The sequence below is a fragment of the Impatiens glandulifera genome, chromosome 6 (genome assembly GCF_907164915.1).
Source record: "Impatiens glandulifera chromosome 6, dImpGla2.1, whole genome shotgun sequence".
Lineage (NCBI taxonomy): Eukaryota > Viridiplantae > Streptophyta > Magnoliopsida > Ericales > Balsaminaceae > Impatiens > Impatiens glandulifera.
The window spans coordinates 15,417,425-15,443,286 of NC_061867.1; the positions used below are offsets into that span (position 1 = coordinate 15,417,425).

General features: G+C 32.3%; 2 protein-coding genes across 3 annotated transcripts; one reads left to right on the plus strand and one right to left on the minus strand.

Annotated features, from left to right (window-relative positions):
• Nucleotides 1-905: 905 nt before the first annotated feature.
• Nucleotides 906-4,069, plus strand: LOC124942587 (UDP-arabinose 4-epimerase 1-like). Its single transcript, XM_047483118.1, has 10 exons — nt 906-1,249; nt 1,341-1,465; nt 1,596-1,709; nt 1,811-1,918; nt 2,013-2,104; nt 2,178-2,319; nt 2,403-2,497; nt 2,933-3,062; nt 3,331-3,475; nt 3,568-4,069. The coding sequence occupies exons 1-10, from the start codon at nt 1,189-1,191 to the stop codon at nt 3,810-3,812; spliced, it is 1,257 nt and encodes a 418-aa protein (XP_047339074.1). The 5' UTR covers nt 906-1,188; the 3' UTR covers nt 3,813-4,069.
• Nucleotides 4,070-4,295: 226 nt separating this feature from the next.
• On the minus strand, nt 4,296-7,197 carry LOC124944084 (putative B3 domain-containing protein At5g66980). Of its 2 annotated transcripts, none has more exons than XM_047484546.1 (3): nt 7,065-7,197; nt 4,802-5,228; nt 4,296-4,670 (listed from the first exon to the last, which is right to left on the minus strand). In XM_047484546.1, the coding sequence occupies exons 1-3, from the start codon at nt 7,152-7,154 to the stop codon at nt 4,615-4,617; spliced, it is 573 nt and encodes a 190-aa protein (XP_047340502.1). In that variant the 5' UTR covers nt 7,155-7,197; the 3' UTR covers nt 4,296-4,614. The 2 variants fall into 2 exon arrangements, with proteins under 2 accessions (XP_047340502.1, XP_047340501.1); XM_047484545.1 differs by having other exon boundaries at nt 4,766-5,228.
• Nucleotides 7,198-25,862: the final 18,665 nt, after the last annotated feature.

Here is a 25,862-nt window from a genome sequence, read left to right on the forward strand (position 1 = left end):
TTGTCATAATCTTATTTTAAGATCTTATAATTTAACTTACAGATTGATTCAATTCATTATTATTATTATTAAAAAACACTTTATTCTTATGGATGATTTTCTAATATAAATTTATTCTATTTAGGGGTGACAATAAGTAGGGCACAAATTTATACGTTCTCGTATCAAAAATCTCTAATCTGAACCCGACTCGATGAACCCAATTCAACTCGAATCGAATCAACTCGATTTAACTCGATGTAATTAATATTATATATATTTTTATTTTAGATTAATATGACAAAAACACAAAAGAATGAAGTTAAATTTCAAATCCGTTTACAAATTTAATAGAAAAAATAAAAATAACTATACAATAACGTTAACAGTTAAAAACGATTATGATAACAAGGAATGGGCTAACGGGTACACAGTGAGTAACGACACTACGAGAAAGACATGGGACGGTGGGTCAATTTCGAAAAGAGAAAAGAAGTCTTCGAATTTTTGGCCCGACAGACTCAGTTTGAACCGAAAGAAAGACTTCAAATTGGTGAAGGAAAATAAGTGGGTGTATAATGTAATTGGATTAACAAATATATTTTAAGTCATTTCAAGTCGACTCGATTTTGAACAATTTATTAATCAAATTAAATGGGTGAACTATATTTTGAGGTCGGATCAGAAAAAAGACAGCCCTAAATCTATCAATGAACAAAATTAAATGAATTGTATGACGTATGTTTCTTGGTAAGAGTTGGACTAGTCATTACTTTGATCAGATGATGTTTGGCTGATTGTGAGCCGCCTGGTTGCAAACCGTCCTAATGTGAACTGTACATTTTCAATGAATAAATGAATCAAATCTTAGTTGACCAAAAGAAGAAAAAAAAAACATGAGATTTTGGAGCATCTTTTACTTTCATTCCCCTTCCCTGTTTACCCACCATTGATGATAATATCATAACCCAAATCTTCTCTCTTTCTCTCCTATTGTTGCATTTACACTTCTCATCATTACCAATAAAAACAGGGTTCTTCTCTCTTCTGATCTTTCATCCATCGCAACAATCAAAAACCCCACAAGGGCCACCACCCACCAAAACCAAACCCTTCTCCCGCTCAATATATATACTTGACTAAGCAGATCGCATTCGTTCTAGTTCTTATGATAGGGTCTAAGTCAATTTGAAGAGAATCTGTTCAAATATGCTAAACATAAACAGGTTAAGAACTCAGACAAGGTCTTCAAGATCTATACCTATGGGAGGTGAGTTATCTTCTTCTTGTTTTCATCTTCATTTTTTGAGAATTTTGATAATTCTCTTCTTTAAATGCTTTAGAATCCAATGTATTATCAGGGTTGGATTATCCAGATCAGAAGAAGAAGAATAACTATGTAGGGGAACTTCTATTGGTGGTTATTCTAACAGCAATATGTCTTCTCTTGCTCAAACAATCCCCGAAATTCAACACTCCTAATCAGGTCTATTTTCGATAAGTCTATGTTTGGTTACAAGGGAATTGGAAATTGTGGGTTCAATTCCAAATCTTTTGTTTGTTTGTTGATGATTTGGAATTATAATTCCAATTGTTTTGAATTTTCTCTTATTCAGTTCTCGCGTCGTGAACCTGGGGTTACTCATGTGCTAGTAACCGGAGGTGCAGGCTATATTGGATCGCATGCTGCATTACGACTTCTGAAGAACTCGTATCGTGTCACAATAGTGGTATTTATCTATCTATTTATCTCTCTCTCTCTCTATATATATCAATCTATCTTCTTTATCGTATATGCTAAAGAAGAATGGAAATTGATGAATTTGAATAGGATAATCTTTCTCGAGGAAACTTAGGAGCTGTTAAGGTGTTGCAAGAGCTATTTGCAGGACCAGGAAGGCTTCAATTTATAAATGCAGACCTGGGGGATTCAAAAGTTGTATCCTTCTAATTTACTTATGAACCGAGTAATCAGTCAGTCTAATCGAATATTCGAATTATATGTTTTTGTTCCTTAATCAAATATATGTCAGGTAAATAGAATATTTTCTGAAAATGCATTTGATGCTGTAATGCACTTTGCTGCTGTTGCCTATGTTGGAGAAAGCACTCTTGATCCACTTAAGTAAGTTTAATTTTGACAGTTTTTTTATGGGATTGTTGATTAATTGAATAATAAGCTTATTATTAATGAATAGGTATTATCATAATATCACATCCAATACAATGGTGGTATTAGAGGCGATGGAGGCTCATGGTGTGAAGACGTTAATATATTCTAGTACTTGTGCAACTTATGGAGAGCCTGAAAAGATGCCAATTACTGAACTCACTCCTCAGGTAATGACGATGAATTGATGATGTCGAGGAGCTATATTAGTGTTGGTTATGGTATTTATTAATCGATGTTTGAATAACTGCAGGTTCCAATCAATCCGTATGGAAAAGCAAAGAAGATGGCTGAAGATATCATTCTGGATTTTCATAAGGACTCAGATATGGCTGTCATGATATTAAGGTAAGAAATTGGAAGGATTGTTTTCGCAAGTTTATTTGTATTATTCGTTCTAATTTCTTAGGAATCGTCAACTTTTTCGACTATGAACTAGGATATGATTGTCATGAATATAACCCTTTTTTTTAATGACTTGAAATCACCTTGAATGATAGTGTGATTATGACAGTTGAATTTTATTTTTTATCTTTTGTGACCCGGCGGTTAGCATGAGCATTATTAGTGGGGAGTTGAATCGAAAACTTTTAATTTCTTAGGTAAGATCCTTACTAGTTGATCACCCTTGTGGGGTTACGACAGAGAATGTTATGCTAGCCTTCTCTCGGAAAACACATAATTGCTCTCAATTTTATTTTCCAAATTAAGTACCAATATCCCCATGTTTCCCTTCATTGTATTGCAAAAGTTTTTAACTTTTAACAATGTTTTCAATTACAGATATTTCAATGTAATTGGTTCCGACCCGGAGGGGAGACTTGGGGAAGCTCCTCGTCCGGAGCTGCGCGAACATGGGCGGATATCCGGTGCATGCTTTGATGCTGCAAGAGGAATCATTCCCGGGCTTAAGGTATGCCAACAGATTGCTTTCATCTTTTTCTTCTTCTTTTTTTTCAACCAGGATTTATTCCCTAAACAGGGTAACTAGACCCTCAAGTTCTTAGTGTGAATCTAAGAGGTTGAGGTCTTAAGTTTTTTTCTTCTGAAAATAGTCCTGTACGAAGACTCGAACACTTGAGTTCTTGTGCTCTACCATTGAGCTAAACGAGTCTTCAATTTTGTGAAAGTTTGTGCTAACAACAACATGGAATAAGTGATTGACCATTTTTGGTGTGCAGGTTAGAGGAATTGACTATAAAACTCGAGATGGTACTTGCATAAGAGATTACATTGACGTGAATGACCTAGTTGATGCTCATGTAAAAGCACTTGAAAAGGCAGCCCCGTCAAAATTAGGAATTTACAATGTTGGAACCGGGAAAGGTTTTCTCTCGTTGTCTCTATTTATCTATGTTATAACTGTTAAGTAAGGTTTGCTAATCATGTTTAATATTTTAATAATCATGATCAATCAGGTAGGTCAGTAAGGGAATTTGTGGAGGCTTGTAAGAAGGTGACTGGTGCAAATATAAAAGTGGAATACTTAGAAAGGCGACAGGGGGACTACGCAGAGGTGTATAGTGACCCGACAAAGATAAGGGAGGAGCTTAACTGGACAGCAAAACATATTGATCTTCAACAGAGCTTGCAGATTGCCTGGAGATGGCAGAAATCGCATATCAATGGCTATGGAGTTCAGTCCCTATTTTCGTCGTCCTAATTTTTGTCATCATCAGGGGACACAATAGCAGAATAATTCTTTCTTTAGCTCCAATTAGATAGATCATTATTATTATTATTATAAGGTGTAGAGATATATAGAGAGACAGGAAGTCCATTATTTGTGTATGGAATACACAATATTTGATGTATTGTTAAAGTTTGTATTAATAGAATTATGGTATAAACAACTTTCAATGACACAAAACAATATCAATATAGTAATAGACTAATTGTTTTAGTGTTTCAAAAGCTAAATGTGGGCTATCAATATTTGCCATACACTTTCTTAGGTTTAGGTTTGTTCTTCTTTTTTGTTGCTAAAAGAAGAGATACAATGCTGTTCAATGAATCAGAAATGAAGGAAAAATATTATTGTAGTTATAGATTAGTGTTTGAGATCTAAACAAAAATGAGAAAAAATGGCCTATGCCCTTTGGATGAGAAAAACTTAGAGAATGGACTTGTATAATGTGAAATCATGGTGGAATCTGAATTCTTTAAATAATTGCACATCTAAGAAACATTGACCTATTTATAGAACTAAAACATAATCTTAATAACATTATAAAACTTACAAAGAAGATATAACATAGTTATCTTAACACACTAATTAAAATAAACAACAATAATTGTCTTCTAATTTCAGACTGCGATTGGAAAGCCTAATATCATCTTGCTACATTGATCTAGTGGAGAAACTAAAAGAGACAGTCATGATCAAACATTCATGCGGAAATGTGGATGTATTAAACACTAAACTACAAGAGAATTAGTTGAGATGATTCTATCGCGTAAAACAACTAAATCCAACCTGTAGGATAAGACAGCAGTTTGGGTGCAGGATTCTTGCATTTTCCTGCAAAATCACCAAAAAGAAAACAATTAGCAAAGCATAGTAGGGGAGATTTCTCGAGACTTTCGCAAAACTTGCTCGAGAGATAATAAATTTACGTGGTCGACGTTCTCTAATCTTTTGAGGACAGATACCATGTTTGGAGAATTCTCTTTCACTCTCACTTTCACTTTCGAAATCACTTTCACTCTCACTTTCAATTGGCTCATCATCGTCATCAATCACTTCTAAGTACTCTCTTGATGATTTGGCAAATCCTTGATGCATCTGTGGCTCATCGTCCTTTAGATTTATCGTATTCATTAAAGTGTCATTTTTCAAGCAGCAATGTTTACCATACACTTTGAAACTAAATTGATCAGCACCAAGGTAGGTGAAAATTAAGATATCTCCGAATTCAAGGGAATTTTCTTCAACAAAGTTGTTCCACCCTTCGTGGAAGAATAGGCTGCCGTTCTCTTCCTTGAGAGTTACAGACCATGCAGAGTTTTCAGGAGACACAAGTGTGTAATTCTGATGTAACTTCTCATCCATGTACTTCACAAACGCAGATGGGATTATCTAGTTTCATTAAATATGCAAAAAAACACAAAGATAGATACTAGATGAGTGAATCATTTTTATTGTGAATCACAAGTGTAAATTCAGAACATATTTTTGTAATAGAAAAAGGAATAGTATGTTCCTCAAAAGGCAAGTTAACTAAGCACATAAGAAGAATGACAGTTCTAGACATTTAAATGTATATTAAGCTTAGAACATGACAAAATGGGAAATGGTATTGTATAATCACTAAGGCTATGTTTAGGCATCAATGAATTGTAACTTTTAAGAGTATTTTCTTTCTTAACTTTTTTTTTTTTGAAAAAGGTCCATGTATATTAAGAGTGAAAAATAATCGTTTAAGCACAACGAAAAAGCATTACATTAAAAGAAAAAAAAAAACAACATATTTGTTTAAATAGTTCTATGAACACGAGTTCTTAAGCTTGAGCTATTAGTCTCCATTAAGCATCTAACAGCATATAAACTCATTTTCAACTAATTAACAAGTAGTTGGATGAAGGACTTTGGTTTTAATCGAGCATGATCATACTAGAATTGGAATTCGGAAGGAAGTTATTAGAGGAAAATTACACCTACATAAATTATACACATTTTATTTCCATGAGAATTCCAACTCTAATTTCAATTCCTACTCCTTAAGCAAACATAAGAAGCTTTAACCAAAAGTAGCCTAAAGGTATCAAGACCTTTAGTAATCTACATATCTGCAAACCTGTTGATGATAAATCTCTATTAATCCCATAAACAAGTCCTCAAAGTATTGTCAACTTTGAAATCTGCTTTTAAACTATTTTTTTATTTTATATCAGCCCTCCAACTATCAAAACCGTTTTGATATGAACCATTTTTAAAGGTTATTTGTTGACTGGACCTAATATTCTGCGTTTGAAATTGGTCAATGTGGAAAAAGAATTAGGTTAAGTAAGAAAAAAGTAGTTTAAAAGGGATTCATAACAAAATGGTTTCACATAAGAAGAAAGCAATAGTTTGTAAGCTTATTTATGGGTTTGCTCATGAATCCAGAATTTGCCTAAAATGCTAAATCCATTTCATTCGGATATATCCACTGGAAACAGAGAAACAGGACAAACTGTAGGAAACAGTCTTAAATCAAACTAGAAACCAACAGTCTTTCCATGAATAAATGAAGAACAAGAAAATGAATGCAACCTTACCTAAAAGGGGTCTCTTTTTTTCTTTTTTTTTTTGCAGAAACATAATAATAACATTCATTTTGGGGGAAAAACAACAATAAAGGCTTATTAGGCAATCAAAAGTTCTTTTAAAAAGAACATGTAAAGTAACTTGGTTCATTTCCTATAAAAGAATTAACAGTAATGCAACATCAATGATACTTTTACATAAAACATTATGAGATCTATGCTTGTTAACACCAGTTCAGTACAAATCAAGACAAGATTTGTCATTACTTAAATAAACAAAAGAAGAAAACACAACATCAAAAAGTGTGATCGATTCTACTAAATGCTCACTGTTCTAGGTCAAGGTTTCTCCAAGATTTGAACTATTTATCCAACAAGTAAGAATGAGTTCTCTAACCACTAGGTCAAGATCAGGGTACATCAGCTCAGTAGAACATTCTATCAATCTATTAAGGTTTGATTCATCAATATGATGTCTTCCTTAAACTAAATCATAGAAAAAATTATTCTAAGAACGCTCAGATGTTAAAATCAGCTAAGTTTTATGGAAAAAAAGGAATATGTAACATATATCAAACAATCTGGAAGTAATTTCTACACCTAATGACGATAGTCAATAGAGTTCGTATCTGTTGGAAATCAGGATTAAGGAGTAATAGTTACTTACCATTTGTTTAAAGCTTTGATTCGGGAAGTAAATTTTGAAGAACTCTGGATTGACCCCTTTCGACGTGGTCGGTAAGCTAGGCTTCGCCATTGTCAGGACTCCTCTTTCAGTCTTCCTCTCTCTCTCTCTCTCTGAAACAAGATGCAGAGTTGCAAAAGCACAAGGAAAGCATGCATGTACCGTTTTATAGTTATCATCTCAATTTTCAAACCATTATTCTTAAGATCCGTTTGCTTAGTTTAAGACTTAATAAAAAAAAGACGCGAACGAAAAGAAGACCACGAATCTAACGTATCATGTCACTTGTGCTGAGGAGAGAAATAAAAATAATCATATTACAAAAATTATAAATTAAAAAAAGTGATCATGTTCGGAAAAATGGTCATATTCGGAAAATTGTCATATTTGGAAAAATGATATTATTATGTTAAAAAAAAGCATAAAAAATGTCTCAAACATAGCCATGTTCGAACAATGGTCATGTTTGGGAAAATAGTCATGTTCAAAAAAATGGCTTTGTTATATTTGTTGGGATCGGCGTCAATAACAACCGGTGGGGTTTAAGTATTGTTAAACGACTATCAATTTCCAATTCGATTTTAACCCTGTTAGAAGTTAAGACATGTTTCTATTCTCATGACAAATCTTCGCGAACTCTTGAATCGGATTCAAGTGCGGAATTACTCGCTAGAAACGTATTAACGCAAGATGAATAAAATAGTAAGAAATGAACACAGAGTTGTTTATGAATGTTCAGAGATAAAAAAACACTTACGTCACCCATTCTTCTATTTCGAGAAAGATATACTAGAAGACTTTAACTTGTATAGCTTCTACACAAGCTCGGTCAGAAGTCCAGGACTTAACAATGTCTGTTCTGAACTCTTAGTTCTCACTCTGTTGAACATATACACTCTGTTCAACTTACAACGCTTAATATTCTTAAAAGATATTACATCAATTTCTCTTAATAGAAAATATTACAACTGAGATAGTGAGAGAAAAACATTCAATGTTTGCATTCAATGATGGCGTGTTGTAGAGCTCCGCGTGCTGATATAGCATAGCTCTACTTGAGTGTTGTAGCCGCACTTGAGTATCGTATCCCTGCTTGAATATTGTTTGATTGTTGAGTTTCTTAGAAAATTTGTATAATGATACACGGTAGTTAATGCAACTGTTGAATCTGAATATTGACGTGTGCCATTATTTTGTTGATTATTATGTCTGTTGATGTGGCAGTATGTTAGATTAAGTTAAATAAAGAAAAAGAAAAATTAATTAAACGAGAAATAATTTATTAAGAAAAAATGATTAAATAAATTTAAAAGAATAACTTACATGATGTAAGACACTTTTTATTTTGTTATCTGTTTATAGTTTATTTTACAAGACTCACTTAACATTTGGTCATTATTAGAGTAAAAGTAAAGATATAACTTGAAACAAGAAAGTAAAAGTTTTAAATATTTTGTTTACATTTATTTTATTTTTTTGTAAAATGACAAATTAATTAATAGATTTTTTTTCCAAACTCTCTTAAAAAAATTACCTTTAAAATCATTTAGACATTAATAGTGCATTTTTTTTTATTTTTTTGTAAATATGAATATGTTGATTTTGATAATTATTTTTACAACTTTAATTATGATTGATTTATTATAATATATAATTATCAAAATATTATAACTATGATGATAAGTCTTTTAATAGAAAATGCATTTCATTGTAAGACACACAATTATGTAATATACAAAGATTACTTTACATCATTGTACGGATAACTTACTCTTAGGGTTAATTTATAAAACAATCAAATGTTCAAATTTATAAAAATAAAAATTGTAAAACAGATTGGTCCGCTAAAAAGTTGGATCAAAAAATAGGTTCTTTACTTTGGAACCAATAATTTCATATCACTTATATACCTTTCTTATTTTTGTTGGCATCATCCAATTAGTTATATTAAAGATTGTGAAATAAATAAATTTTATTTAATAAAAAATATATTAAATTGTATTTCCTAAGTAAAATAGACAATGAATATTCAAAATATACATTAATTTTTAAAAGGATATGTGGCGCAATGGTAGCGTATTTGACTCTAGATCAGAAAGTTACGTGTTTAATTCACGTCATGTCCAAAGAATTCTACTTTTTTTTTCTTTTAAATGATCTCCTTAGAGTATGGCTGCAAATGAGTCGAGCCGCTCGCGAGCCGCTCGGTCAAAGCTCGACTTGAGCTTGACTTTGATCGAGTTCGAACCGAGCTCGAGCCGACTTGTTTAATATTCGAGTCGAGCTCGAGCTTATATAATGCTTGTTCGAAGGCTTGTCAAGCTTTTTGAAGCCTGATAATATATAATATATATATTTATTTATTTAATATTAAAACTTAAAATTTAAAACAATGTTTTTTTTTCTTTTCTCTCTCTTTTCAAAGCATATAGAAGGTCCACAATCCACATTATTGATAAAACAAAACCCTAATTTCTAATGTATCAATCATAAGTGATTCTTCATCTCTTTTTCTTCTTCTTTCTTCCGTCTTCACCATTTTTTCTTCTTCCTCTGTCTTCACCATTTCTTGTTCTTCCTCTTCTTTTGTCTTCACCATTTCTTCTTATTTGTCTTCATCATTACTTTCACTCATTCATAATAAGTTAATACATTTTTTTTATGTTATCTCTCACTATTTCACTCATTCATAAGAAGCCTACAGGTAAATTAAAATTTATTTTCATTTCTATTATAGCTACTCCTACTTTTAGATAACCTTGATTTTTTTTAGTATTATGAGAAATTTGTGCTTATATAGATCGTCAATAGATCTATATAGAAAAACACAATTATATATATAGATCTATATAGAAAAACATTATTATATATATAACTATTATATAGAAAAACATTATATATATATATATATATATATATAGAAAAACACTATTATATATTGATCAATTAGTCAAGAACAAAATAAGTTTAAGAGCATCAAAGTGTTGGATAAATATAGAAAAAAAACTATGGTTTATAATTTATATTAGGGTTAGATTGATGATAGAAAAAAAAAGTAAACAATATTATAATATATATAATATTGAAAGAAATAAAAAGGTTAATATATTATATATAATAAAAGATAAAAAAATATTAGTATATATTTTGTATATATTATGAAGAGATAACAAATGTTAGTATATAATATGTTGAGAAGAAAAAATGAATTTACAAGATTAATAATATATTATAATATATAAATAAATTAATAGATTCTTGCTATAAATAAGTTAATAAATTCTTGTTATATTTGTATCCAAATAATTTAAATATATATAATAATATTTAATAAATTTTGGTTTGAGTTTGGGTTTGAGCTTGAGCTTGAGCTTGAGCTTGAGCTTGAGCTTGAGCTTGAGCTTGAGCTTGAGCTTGAGCTTGAGCTTGAGCTTGAGCTTGAGCTTGAGCTTGAGCTTGAGCTTGAGCTTGAGCTTGAGCTTGAGCTTGAGCTTGAGCTTGAGCTTGAGCTTGAGCTTGAGCTTGAGCTTGAGCTTGAGCTTGAGCTTGAGCTTGAGCTTGAGCTTGAGCTTGAACTTGAGTGTGATTTTGAGTTCGAGTCGAGCCGAGCTTATAGGTAAATAGTCGATTCGAGCTCGAGCTCAAATTTATAAACTCGTTCAAGCTCGAGTTCGAGTCGAGCTAATAAATACTTAATCGAGTCGAGCTTGAGCTCAAGAAAGTTCGAGTTCGACTCGACTCATTTGCAGTCCTACCTTAGAGTAACAATTTTGTGTTAAATCAATGACTTATGTAGTTAAATTAATGTCATTGACGAGTAAGAAGATTCGTAAACTAACATCTCAACAAATATCTTTTTCATACACGATATCCTTCTAATATGTCACTATGATTGTTATTACCAACTTTCTACCCTTATTTTTGATAAATTTTTTTTTTATTAAAATAGAAGTGAAGAGTAACAAAAGATTGTCTTTTTCACCATCTCTTTTAATGTGATTGGGGTATATCTGATAGAATCAATACACTTTTATTCTTGCGTTTAAAAATCTAGACAAGAGTCTAGAGTGAATAATAAGTGGTGATTTGAATATCTCAACCAACATAGTCTTGTTTAATACAAGTTTTCGTATTTTCTCTCACGCATAACCTCCATTATTGATGAAACGTCTCGGTTGACAACAATGGTTACGAGTTTGGGCATTTGACTTTTCTATGGGCGCTCTATATGACTTTTGAGCGAGTTCAATCGGATAGTACTCTATTTGAATTTCAAGAGTTACTTTGGCTCCTTTTGAGATAGTCAAGGAAACAATTGACATTTCCTTATCCTTTTTTTTCTAAATCTTCGTTTCACTCTTCGTGTTCTTTTTTTTTTATCCATCACTAGAGGGATTAAAATGTCTACACTTGTATCAATGTGATCAAAATCAATCGTGTAAATTCATTTAATCTTTTTCAATGCCCCTAGTTTAGATGTTGAGCTTTGACATTTGACCTAGTGAATGTTAGGTTTTTATCTAAGCTAAAAGTATCGATGAATGTCATTGACCCATTTAGGTTAGCTTTCTACCCGAACCTTACTTAATATTCTTGAGTTTTCTCTTAGGCTAGTCCACCTTCAAGAACATATTGAATCGACTTATGAATACATTGACAAGCTCTTCAATAGTATAGTGTTGTCCTATGTTTGACGCAGATACCACTCAAGTGTCACTTCTTCAAGATACTAAGGTAACAATTGTAATACTATGGGCTCCCCGAGCTGCAATGGAAGTTGTCAAGTACATGTTCATATAGGCTGTTGGATATTTATTCCCTACATATTTTGTCAAATGTAGTCATTTCAGTCCGTGAGGGACCACGACCCTCTTAGCTTCCTCTAACCCAAATTTCCAACTCTAAGCTTTTTGTGTTGACCTTCTTTTAGCTAAGGCATCAAACTGTGCTTTCATTTCAATCTAAGAAGCCTGAGTTGCACTAGTTCAACAGTCACATCCAAAAATTCATTTCAGACCGAGTGTCTTCGGTCCTGAACAAAAACCAAAGACCTAGGAAAATATGTGTCAAGACCCAAGAAAAATCTGAGTTAGGACAGAGGGATCTGACTGAGTTAGGACCGAGGAAAATAAATATAATATTTTGCCTTGCCCATACTTCAGCCAACCCATGCTTCAACAAACCCATACTTCTGCCACCTCATGCTTCAGCCAGCCCATACTTTAGCAAACCCATACTTCAGCAAACTCATACTTTAGCCACCTCATGCTTATGCCACCTCTTACTTCAGCCAACCCATACTTCAGAAAACTCATACTTCTGCCACCTCATGCTTATGTCACCTCATGTTTCACCAACCCATGCTATGACAAGCCAATGGCCAGCCTTCTTCATTAGCAAAGTATCCACCCCATGCTATGACAAACCAATGACCAGCCCTATTCATAATCAATTTATGCAACCCATGCTATGAAAAGCCAATGACCAGCCATCTTCATTAGCAAAGTATCCACCCCATGCTATGACAAACCAATGACCAGTCCATGTCATCATCAATTTATGCAACCCATGCTATGACAAGCCAATGACTAGCCCTCTTCATCATCAATTTATACAACCCATGCTATGATAAGCCAATGACAAGCCCTCTTCATCATCAATTTATCCAACTCATGCTATGACAAGGCTATGACCAACCCTATTCATTATCAACTTGTCCAACCCATTCTATGACCAATCGATGACTAACCCTTATTGAGTACTATATATACTACACCCGTTCATTCATTTTATCATAATTCATCTTCCTCTTTACTAAGAAATATAAGGCATACTTTAGAAGCAAGATCATATCATCTTTAGCAAGATCAATCTAATGCAAACTCTTTTCTCAACCCATTTTTACAAACCCACACTGGTTTTATATAATCTGTTTTCCATAGTATATTCTATTCTTCAAAGTATGATCTGTTTTCTAAAGTATATTCTGTTTTCCAAAGTATATTCTGTTTTCCAAAGTATGATCTGTTTTCCAAAGTATGATCTGTTTTCCAAGGTATGATCTGTATTCCAAGTTATAATATTTTTTCAAGGTATGATATGTTTTTATGAAAAACATAGTGAATATTGATGTATGGATTTTGACGGATATGGGAGGAAGGCTAGCCAACATGAGCTCTGGTAGTCCGATTCCAAATTAATTGATGTTTATTATGGGACTAACTTCTGAACTTGAGCTATTAGAAGATCTACCCACACAGAATGTGTCTAACTAGGTTGTGGACTTTAGAGATAGACTCTGAAGAGTGCCCTTCCAAACATGTGCTCAAAACGGATACCTCATCTTGAGGATCAGCTCTCAAGGTCAAGGGTCAAATATATGCTCGAAATGTTACTGTTCCATTACTATGAGAAACTATTTTATAAACCAGCATATCAATACAAATAAGCTTTCAAATGTTTTTTCTATAATTTTTTAAATGTTTGCTGGGTCTTTAAACTCACCATGCTTGTGTGGTGTAGGTACACAAAAGTAGGTTTCATTTGACATGATGAAGGGAGGCTTGGAGTGGGGCAAGGTGCGGGGTATGTGTGTGAAGGGAGGGACAAAGACATAAGACCGAGCACTTTGTAGGGTCTAGTATTGATAGACTGTATTTTTGTAGTAAATGACTCTTTTATCGTATTTTGTAACAAAAATACGTGTCTTATTTTTATAAGGACCGGATTTTATAACATGAAAACGATTTTTAATATAAAATTATATCATTACTATCAAAACATTATGGATATAAATATAGAAAACTCAACTTATCGTTATCAATTGTTAAGCTGATAATAAGTTGTATAGCTTTATTTCCATTAGAATCATGAGAAGAGGAACCCAAGCCAATACTTCTACACCATCAGATGAGACCGACCGAGACAACTTTTTTATCAGGCCTAGTTGATGCATTACGGGATCAGAACCGTATTCAAAACGAAAAGATAAGGGACCAGAACCGTATTCAAAACGAGCAGATGTGTGAGATGTTTCAAGAAAGTTGGACCAACCATAATAATACCAGCAATAACCATGATGGAGGAAGTCAACCACCGGACTACAAGCAGTTCATGGGCTTTAAACCATCAAATTTTAAGGGAAACACAGACCTGATGGTAGCAGAAGAGTGGATGCAGTCCATGGAGATCATTTTCGAGTTCATGCAATGCAACAACTCGAACAAGATCAGATGTGTGTCTTTTATGTTCAAGGACGATTCTAGAATCTGGTGGCAGGGAGCCAAGTCCACGCTCGACCTTAACTCAGCAACCTGGGCGGAGTTTAAAGAAGTATTCTATGACAAGTATTTCACCCTAAGCACCAGGAATAAGCTAGCCTGAGAGTTTCTAGAAATCCTCCAAGGAGAATCAAGTGTTGTCGAGTATGTAAAGAAATTCGAAAGAGGCAAGTACTTCACACCTATGATTACTGGGAATGTGTTATGGTCTCCAAATTAATACATCGGTCCTAGTGTGCACTTGGGCTACATTTCTGTTTTTTATTTTAATATTCTGTTTTGTTTTCCTTCTCTTATATTTCTCAAACTAAATTCTGTTATGTTGTTACAACAATAATCCTGAATTTTGTGAGGGCAAGACATCAACTATATAAGGTTGATCTATCTTCCCCAAGAAACTATGAAAATGAATATTTGAATTCTCTTGTGAAAGTTCTTCACCCCTATTTTATTTTAGGTTTTGAACCTTTGTTTTGGACTGTTTGGTATAGACCAACAATATTCTTTACTCACCCTTGATTCTTCTTTTCCCCTCATCTCAAATTATCTACTACAAAACCCTTCCGCTGCCCTTTGTTTAAATATTTCCCACCCAGTCATAGAGATCAAAACTCGATTCTTGAAATCAATAACTCATAAGCTCTAAGTTACAAATAAACCGTAACAGAATGCTACCATTGAGTTGAACCATTTCCTTGAAAGGTTGAACACTACCATTCGCCGTGATGTCAGGTTGAGCAACTCTTCGACTATACGTGAAACCATTTATAGGGCACTAATGGCTGAGAAGGAAAACCAGGATATTATTAAAGAGGCTCAGGACAAGTGGTCTAGTTATCATGAGAGGGATTTTCAAAGGCCAACAATGAAGAGGCCCTTTCAACAATCCTATAATCAAAATGCTCATCTCCAACAACCAAGAAACACATACCAGGAGTGGTATTATCAACGCCCACAACAACAATAACAACATCAACAAAGGAGAATTCAACATGCTAGGCCAACTTTGTTGGCAAAATCTTCAAGCGTGCTAATCCCAACTTGTATTCTCTGTGGGAAGATCCATTTGGGTGACTGCCTACAGGGATCCAATTTATGCTTTGTCTGTAGGAAACAAGGGCACTATTTAAGGGACTGCACACAAAAAAAGGATGTAGTTCTGGGAAGAGTGTTCGCTATGATGCGGGAGGAGGCAGACCCTGATACAACCATAATTACGGGTAATCTACTAATTGATAATTCCTTAGCCAATACTTTAATAGATACATGAGAAACTCATTCATTTGTTTCTACACATTTTGTGCAAAAATCAGGTTTGGAACATGATAAAAATAGGATTGCATATATAATTTCCCTACCATCAGGCCCTAGTCTTAAAACTAATAAATTGGTTAGAGCTTGTGAAACTCAGATCCAAAGTCATAGAATGTTGGCAGATCTTGTGGTTGTGGAGATGTCTGGGTTTGATGTTATTTTAGGAATGGACTGGTTATCCCGCCATGGGGCCCAAATCAATTGTAAAGAGAAGACTGTGGCACTAGTCGATCAAGATGGGAAGACCTTTCTATTCCAAGATCAACAAATGCCTCAGATAAAAGTTCTAGGCGTGTTGACTGCTTCTCATGCTATAATCAATGGGCAACAACCGATAATGGAGGACATCATGATGGTAAGAGAGTATCCTAGCGTGTTCCCGACTGATATTTCTGGGTTGCCACCAGTTAGAGAAGTAGAGTTCAGCATAATGTTGAAGGTTGGTACTCTGCCAATCTTAAAAGAACCTTACCGTTTAGCACCCACTGAAATGAAAGAGTTAAATGACCAACTGGAAGATCATTTGAGCAAAGGCTTCATTCGACCAAGTGTGTCACCTTGGGGAGCGCCAGTGCTTTTTGTAAAGAAGAAAGACGGGTCAAGACGTTTATGCATTGACTACCGTGATCTGAACAAGGTAACCATCAAAAACAAATATCATTTGCCAAGAATCGACGACCTATTCGACCAACTCAAAGGGGCTTCTGTCTTCTCCAAAATTGATCTAAGATCTGACTATCATCAAATTCGGGCCAAGGATGAATATGTAAAGAAGACAACATTCAGAACTCGCTATGGGCACTACGAGTTCTGGTGATGCCTTTTGGGTTGACAATTACACCAGCGGTATTTATGGAGCTAATTAATAGGGTCTTTCAGTCCTATTTATATCAGTTTGTTTTAGTCTTCATTGATGACATCCTCATCTACTCTCAATCAGAGGTTGTGCATCAGCAACACTTGGCTTTAGTTTTGCAAGTTTTAGCAAAACATCATCTTTTTACAAAACTAAGCAAGTGTGAGTTTTGGCTGAGTCAGATTGTATTCTTAGGCCATATTATTTCGGCCAATGGTATTGAGGTTGACCCAGCTAAAGTAGAAGCAGTAAAAGACTAGGCAACACCAACCAATGTGCCCGAGATCAGAAGCTTTCTAGGTCTGGCTGGATATTACAGAAGGTTCATCAAGGGCTTCTCCAAAATTGCTCTGCCTCTTACAACCTTGACACGCAAAAAGGAAAAATTCATGTGGTCTGATCAATGTGCCAGAAGTTTTGAAGAGTTGAAGAGAAGTTTGATAACTTCCCTTGTACTTACAATTCCAGTTGAGGTATGCAACTTTATTGTGTGCACAGATGCTTCCAAGAATGACTTAGGTGTTGTGCTCATGCAGAATGAGAAGATAGTTCGGCTGCATGGCATACCAACAAGGATAGTATTAGACAAAGACCCACGTTTTACTTCACATTTTTGGGAAATTCTTCACAAGGATCTAGGCACGAAGCTGCCCTTCAGTACTACATTACACCCTCAAACCGGCGGCCAATCCGAACGTGTGATCCAAACTCTTGAAGACCTGCTTCAGGCTTGTCTAATTGACTTCGGAGGCAATTGGGAACCCATGCTGCCTTTGATTGAAATCGCCTACAACAATAGATTTCAGTCTTCCATTGGAATGGAACCCTTTGAAGCCTTGTACGGGAAGAAGTGCAAGACACCTCTACACTGGGATGAAGTAGGCGAGAGAATTGTTATTGGGCCAAAAATCATATCCAACATTGTGGCACTGGTGGGCAAGATCAGGGAGAGGTTGCTAGCATTTCAAAGCAGACAGAAAAGTTATGCTAACAAGAAGCACAAAGATCTAACTTTCAGCAGAGGCGACCGTGTTTTCTTGAAGGTATCCCCTTGCAAAGGTATCATCGGATTTGGGAAGAAGGGCAAGTTGAATCCTATGTACATTGGACCCTTTGAAATTCTGGAAGAAATAAGAGAGGTTGCTTATAGGCTAGCTCTACACCCCAAATATTGATATTGTCTACAACGTTTTTCAACCTAAGAAAGTATATTCCAAATTCAACCATATCATTCATCATGATGTTATGCAGTGGACACCCGACTTGGCATATGAAGAGGTTCCAACTCAAATAATTTTCAGGCAGATTAGAAGGCTGAGAAATAAGGAAATTAACATGGTGAAGGTTCTCTGGAGCAACCATTCCACAAAAGAGGTAACTTAGGAAGTAGAGAAAGACATGCAAAAGAAGTACCCCGAGCTATTTGGTACGTTTTAATTTCAAGGTTGAAATTCCTTTTAGCAGGATTGAGTTGTCACACAAAAAAATTCATTTCAGACCGAGTATCTTTGGTCCTGGCCAAAAACTAAGGACCTAGGAAAATATGTGTCAAAACCTAGGAAAATATGTGTCAAGACCCAAGAAAAGAAATATAATATTTTGCCTTGCCCATACTTCAGCCAACCCATACTTCTGTCACCTCATGCTTATGCCACCTCATGATTCAGCCAGCCCATACTTCAACAAACCCATATTTCAGCAAACTCATACTTCATCCACCTCATGCTTATGCCACCTCATGCTTTAGCCAACCCATACTTCAACAAACTCATACTTCTGTCACCTCATGCTTATGCCACCTCATACTTCACTAACTCATGCTATGACAAGCCAATGACCATCCCTTTTCATTAGCAAATTATCCACCCCATGCTATGACAAACCAATGACCAACCCTCTTCATCATCAATTTATGCAACCCATGATATGACAAGCCAATGACCAGCCCTCTTCATTAGAAAAGTATCCACCCCATGCTATGACAAACCAATGACCAACCCTCTTCATCATCAATTTATGCAACCCGTGTTATGACAAGCCAATGACCATCCCTCTTCATCATCAATTTATGCAACCCATGTTATGACAAGCCAATGACCAGCCCTCTTCATCATCAATTTATCCAACCCATTCTATGACAAGGCTATGACCAACCCTATTCATTATCAACTTGTCCAACCCATGTTATACCCAGTCGATGACCAGCCCTCTTCATTATCAACTTGTCCAACCCATGCTATAACCAGTCGATGACCAGTCCTTATTGAGTATTATACATACTAAACCCATTCATTCATTTTTATCATTATTCATCTTCCTCTTTACTAAGAAATAGAAGGCATACTTTAGAAGCAAGATCATATCATCTTTAGCAAGATCAATCTAAAGCAAGCTCTTTTCTCAACCCATATTTAGAAACCAACACTGGTTTTATATAATCTGTTTTCCACAGTATATTCTGTTCTTCAAAGTATGATCTGTTTTCCAAAGTATATTCTGTTTTCCAAAGTATATTTTGTTTTTCAAGGTATGATCTATTTTCCAAGTTATAATCTGTTTTTCAAGGTGTGATATATTTTTATGAAAAACATAGTGAATATTGATGTATGGATTTTGACTGATATGGGAGGAAGGCTAGCCAACATGAGCTCTAGTAGTCCGATTTCAAATTAATAGATGTTTATTATAGGACGGACTTCTGAACATGAACTATCAAAAGATCTACCCACACAGAATATGTCTAACCAGGTTGTGGACTTTAGAGATAGACTCCGAAGAGTTCCCTTCCAAATATGTGCTTAAAACGGATACCTCACCTTGAGGATCAGCTCTCAAGGTCAAAGGTCAAATATGTGCTCGATATGTTACTGTTCCATCACTATGAGAAATTATTTTATAAACCAGCATATCAATCCAAATAAGCTTTCAAATGTTTTTCTACAATCTTTTAAATGTTTGTTGGGTCTTTAGACTCACTATGCTTGTGTGGTGTAGGTACAAAGCAATATGTTTCATTGGACATGATGAAGGGAGACTTGGAGTGGGGCATGTTCCGTTAAGCATGTTCACGTTAAACATGTTCACGTTTTAAACATCCCTCAGTCGGTCTAAAGAATAAGAGTTAGGGGTGTTACATCAACGCTCTAACTAGCTGGTTGTACTGATGGTTCTAAGATGAGTAGTGGCAATGTAGCTTGTGCTCCAGTAGTTTTAAGAGATTTTCGTCTTTAGAGTTTGTGTAGTTTTGATACCTATATTTCATCCTTGAGGCATGCCTTGTATTGTTGGTTCTTTCTTCTTTTTGTTCTTCAGTCGTGACTTTCTTCTCCTCTTGGATATGCTATAGCCTCAATATATCTCGAGCGGCTTCTCGAGCTTCCTCGTCATCTTAGACGTACAATGATTCTACAAATGTCTCATCGTTGGGATCCCGTGTCGTATGGGTGGTTGATACATTGAACTCAAGTGAGTTAGTGGGTCTGTTAGTGGCTTAGAATAAATGGTTCTCTTGGCTTGTGGGTGGATTAAATAACTGTCTCTATTTCGATTTGATTAATAACTCAAAAAGAGAAAATAACATAAGAAATGTTGATATAAATTTAGTCTAGGTCTTTCATCATTTGTTTTTTCCTTCGTTTCTAGCTCCGACATGTTTATATGTTGATTTTTCGTAATGTTCATCATATCATTAGTCTTCTTGAGTGAGTTTTCTTACCTCATAGATAACACTTGAATCTCATAGTCTACGTGGCTAACGATCTTATGTCTGTGTAATAAAGACTCAAAATACAACAATTCGTTATGTTAGTCATTTTAATTGTCCTTTTATTTTCAAATGAATTTTAGAATGTACTTTTAGACACCTATATCATCTATATGCATACATGTATTTGATATATATAGTCGACACATAATAGGCTTTCGACGTGGTTTTGTTGTTTGGGCACGAGAAGTCAACGACTTGGTAGAAATGGCTTAGGGTATGTTTGGATGAGTGGAATTAAAATTGGAATTAGAATTAGAATTGGAATTCCAACTCCATGAGAATTTGCATTGAATTGTCTTTTTAGGAAAACTATAGAATTATAATTCAATCATAATTCATATGTTTGAAAAAAAAGAATATAATTAAAATAATTTTAATATATATTGTCTATTATATTAAAATATTGGTTTGACATAACCAACTAGAATAGTGTGTTAAGAGAATTTTTTAAGTTTCGATTTTAATTAAAAATATTTTGATTCAGCATTTTAATTTCATAAATTAAAAAAAAATATCGGTTCAATAATTAACTTTTAAATTAAAAATATATCAGTTCAAAATGTCAACTTACTAAATTAAAAAAGAAAAAAGACACCGGTTCAATAATTTAACATCCTAAATTTTTAAAAAAAAAATATCGATTAAAAATTTTAATCGTGTTTAAATGACAAAATAATAAGTTATTTTGTTTGAAAAAACGTAAAAAATAAAATTACAATACGAAGCTAAAAAGAATTGAATTGAGAACTATAAAATTACACTAGATTGAATTTCATTTAAATTTTAATTCTAATTATAATTCTTAATATTAAAGGGTCTACCAAATTTAAAATTGGAATTAAAACCTCCAATTCTAATTCCAATATCAATTTCAAGGGTTACCAAACACACTATTTTTGTTATATGGCTTGTCATGGTTGTAAGAGAGGGTGGTGCTTTTGACAATGAAAGTCTGAAGACTTTGGATGTAAGGAGCGCTCTCAATTGAGCGTAGAGTCAATCATAGATCCCTCATTTTCAAAAGTAGGGGATCCATGAATGGAAGGAAGAGTTAACGCGTGATTTTTCCTACGTTCATACTCATCGAACAAACACTCAAAAAGCCTCAATGGCGGGTAGAGATCGTCATTCCTCATTGACGAATCATATCACGTAAATATATAAGTGTATAGATGACGTCGCACAAACACACTATACTACATAAACATAAATAAGCTCCTAAAGCTCATGCACGTCGAAGGAGAAAAAATATGGGTCTTTAATACCCGTGTAAATGTTAAATATATATTTTTAAATGAATGGCCAAAATATTATTTTCAAGTTAAGCATTAAGCGTCCCCAACAAAGTCGACAAAAAATTGTACGCGTTTAAATACAAATCAGCTCGCCAACCGACGAGTCAACCCAAGTCAAAGAAAGGTCAAATATAAATCAAATGGATGTGGAAAGTGGTTGACCGACCTTTTGAAGATTTTGAAGTGAAAATGTGGATTTATTCGAAAAAGGATTATTTGAAAAGAGAGATTATTTGGAAAAGAAGTTTTATTTGAAAAAAAATGAAGAATTTTCACCTTTGGAACCCTCTCAAGTTGCCAATGAACCCATGAGCTTCATAAATTCATTCCGACGTCAATACATGATGGAATTCGATGATCTCGGACGTATTGTAAAGATAAAGGAGTTGCCTTTCATCGTGTTTAGTCTGATTTCTCGATGGTGTCCTCGAACTAGGTGAAGTATCGTCATAAATGAAAGGTGTCATTGAGAGATTTCATCTAAACACCCTTTCACTTAAAAACCTGTAACTTGAGCTATGATTGATGGTTTTAGGTGATTCAAGTTGGGTTGAAAAGCCGATCCACTTAAGTAAATGAAGAACTTTGGAAAATTATAACTCGGGCTAAGAATGACCATTTATGCTGATTCAACAGGGAGGTTCACGATTGGTTGTGTCGGGAATCTTTCATAAAAAATTTATGATCAGGGAGTCTTCAGCATTAAAAAAGAGGGAAAGAAAAGAGAAAGGAGTCTTCAACATATTGGACCAAGAAATAAAAATTAAAAATTAAAAAGAAAAACTTTTCAAACTTTTATTGATATTTTTATTTTATTTTAATTTAAGGCCAAACATTTGTGCCTAATTGATATGATTAAAATGTATATTATTATATATAGAAATAAGAAGTTATTTTTTTTTGATTATACTAATAATTAATTAACATGATAATTTTATTTTTAAGTTATCAAATTAACATAAATTAAATCTCACATGATTGAAAATATATACAAGACTATAATTAATTTAAAAACAAAACCAATAATTCATGTCATTAAAAATACCTTTAATATATTTTTTTTGGTAAAAATGATATATTGAAATTAAGATGAAATAATGAAAATATTTGGATTATATGAATTGACATTTAATTTATAGTTGAAGGTGTGAATGTGATGAGCTGGATGCATTTATGAATCTGTTAAGAAAAAGAGACTTATGTATGTATTCAATGCCTGCCGCCTATAAAGACATAACTCAACTCCTTCAATTCTTCAACTACCTTTACCTATAAAAGATTCCTTTCTGAAATTTTCATGCGGAAGACTCCTTTCTCTTTTTTTCCCTATTTTTTAATGCTGAAGACTCCCTGGTCATGAAATTTTTATGAAAGATTCCCGACACAACCAACGTGAACCTCCCTGTTGAATCAGCCTAAACGGTCATTCCTAACCCGAGTTATAATTTTCCAAAGTTCTTCATTTATTTAACCTTCAGCATTTTTGCAGATTTTGAAACCGTGACTTTATTTGCCCGTATCTTTGGACTTAGGACTCCTTTCATGATCAGTGAGTAGGCTTTGGAATGCTGAGAGTCTTGCACATAATTTTCGTGTTTTACAGAAATTCTAACACGGTACGTGTTGATCTGGAAAATGACTGTACAGAAACATGTCAATTCACGCACTAGTTTCCAACCATGGCTGCATGTCCAATTGCTTCCATGACTGCAACTTCTTCAACCGTGTTTGTTTCTATGGCCGCAACTCCACAATGAGCATCTTGGAGAGTTTTATCCTTTTGTCTTATATGCGTTGTCTTTTATATGTTCTATAACATACACTTACGTCGAATTCAACTAGTCATATATCGCTCTCAAAGTTTAAGTTTCCTTAGTTAAATTAAGGTTAATATTCAATTACTGCATTGTAAATACCTTAACAAAAAAAATTTATTAATAAAGTATTATTTAATATTTACACTATAAAAAAAACTTGCATTAAAAAATCACTTTATTATTATGTTATTAAAGTTTACGTGTTAACTAGATTTGACTGGTTTAGAAAATGAAAGAAAATCAATTATCCAATGAAATAATTTAAGCGTGTCAATTTTTGATTAAAAAATTTGTAAGTGCACACACTTTCTAATAATTAAGGTGGTCACTCGGTGTAATAATTACAAATATATAAACTAAATATCTCCAATATTACAAACAATTTGTCTCCATATATCTTATTATATATCATATATATTCTAAATTATTATTATTATTATTATTTTACAATTTTAAAATCAAATACTTTTAAATTGAAGTATAAAAAATATTATCATCTTCAGATATAAAAATCTGATCATTGTGTATGTTATAGAACATCCTTTTACTGGTATCGACGAATAATAAAAATAATAATAATAAATAAAATAAATAAAATAATAATAAAAATAAAAAATAAAAATAATAATAAAAATAAAAATAATAAAAATAATAATAAAAAAAATAATAAAAGTAATAATAAATAATAATAAAAAATAAATAAAATTAATAATAATAAAAATAATAATAAAAGTAAAAATAATAATAAATAATAATAATAATAATAAAATAAAATAATAACAATAATAATAATAATAATAATAACAATAATAAAAATAATAATAATAAAAGTAAAAATAATAATAAATAATAATAATAATAAAATAAAATAATAACAATAATAATAATAATAATAATAATAATAATAACAATAATAAAAATAATAATAAAAATTATAATAAAATAATAATAATAAAAATAATAATAATAATAATAATAATAAAATAATAATAATAATAAAATAAAATTAAAAATTATAAAAATTATAAAAATAAAAATAAAAATAATAAAAATAATAATAAAAATTAAAAAAATAATAATAATAATATTAAAAATAACAATAAAAATAATAATAAAAATAATAATAATAATAATAAAAATAATAATAATAAAAATAATAATAATAATAATATTAAAAATAATAATAAAATAATAATAATATTAAAAATAATAATAATAATAATAATAATACTAATAATAAAAAATAAAAATATTATTATTATTATTATTATTATTATTATTATTATAAGTTTTCTTTTTGTAAGGTATTTAGCTTAATTTTAAGCCTGTCTGTGGAAAGCCGCAACACCTTAATAATAATAATAATAATAATAATAATAATAATAATAATAATAATATTAATAATATTAATAAAAAGAATAATAATAAAAAGAATAATAAATAATAGTAATAAAAATAAAAATAATATTAAAAATAATAATAATAATAATACTAATAATAAAAAATAAAAATATTATTATTATTATTATTAAAGTTTTTTTTTTTTTTTTGGTAAGGTTTTCAGCCTCCTTTTAAGGCTGTCTGCGCGGAAAGCCCCAACACCCTAATAATAATAATAATAATAATAATAATAATAATAATAATAATAAAAATAATATTAATAATATTAATAAAAAGAATAATAATAAAAAGAATAATAATAAAAATAAAAATAATATTAAAAATAATAATAAAAATAGTAATAATAATAATAAAATAATAATAATAAAAAGTAGACAATCGAGTAACATAGTATCTGGCACAAATTCTTGAAATTGCACGATAGGCAGTGGCGGACCTACAAGGGGGGCCTTGGGGGCCCGGGCCTCCCCCAACCTTAAGATAAATTATTTTTTATATATATATTTGACAAGTATCTCTTAGTCCAGTTGGTTTGGTAACTAACTTTGAAGATGAGGTTAGGTGATCAAATCCTGGCCTCACCTTTAATAAGTTAAAATAGTTAGGCTAAAATCTATTAAATTAGATTTTCATATTTTTTTTATATAGTTAATTTTTTATGAATTTCTTTTTAAACCCTGGCCTCACCTTTAATTTATTTTAACATATATTAAAATAATAATAGTGTTTTATATTTATTAATATTAATAAACAAGTTAAAATAGTTAGGCTAAAATCTATTAAATTAGATTTTCATATTTTTTTTATATAGTTAATTTTTTATGAATTTATTTTTGTGTTGCATTTGATGAAAAATTTATTGGGAATTACAAGTGAGTTGTCACTTTGCCTACAAAGAGGAGAGCAAAATATAGTTCAAGGCATGTCATTGATTTCGAGTTCGAAAAATCAATTATAAAAGTTTAGAGAAGATGGATGACATGATATTTTGGACCAAGTTAACAGTTTTTGTCAATTACATTCGATCTTAATATTTGATATGAATAAGCAT

Coding starts and splice junctions, on each gene's coding strand:
- LOC124942587 (XM_047483118.1), top strand. CDS start 1,189: ATGCTAAACATAAACAGGTTAAGAACTCAGACAAGGTCTTCAAGATCT. Junction 1,250..1,340: donor AAGATCTATACCTATGGGAG/GTGAGTTATCTT, acceptor ATGTATTATCAG/GGTTGGATTATCCAGATCAG. Junction 2,320..2,402: donor TTACTGAACTCACTCCTCAG/GTAATGACGATG, acceptor GAATAACTGCAG/GTTCCAATCAATCCGTATGG.
- LOC124944084 (XM_047484545.1), bottom strand. CDS start 7,154: ATGGCGAAGCCTAGCTTACCGACCACGTCGAAAGGGGTCAATCCAGAG. Junction 5,229..7,064: donor ATCAAAGCTTTAAACAAATG/GTAAGTAACTAT, acceptor TAATGAAACTAG/ATAATCCCATCTGCGTTTGT. Junction 4,671..4,765: donor GATTAGAGAACGTCGACCAC/GTAAATTTATTA, acceptor GTGATTTTGCAG/GAAAATGCAAGAATCCTGCA.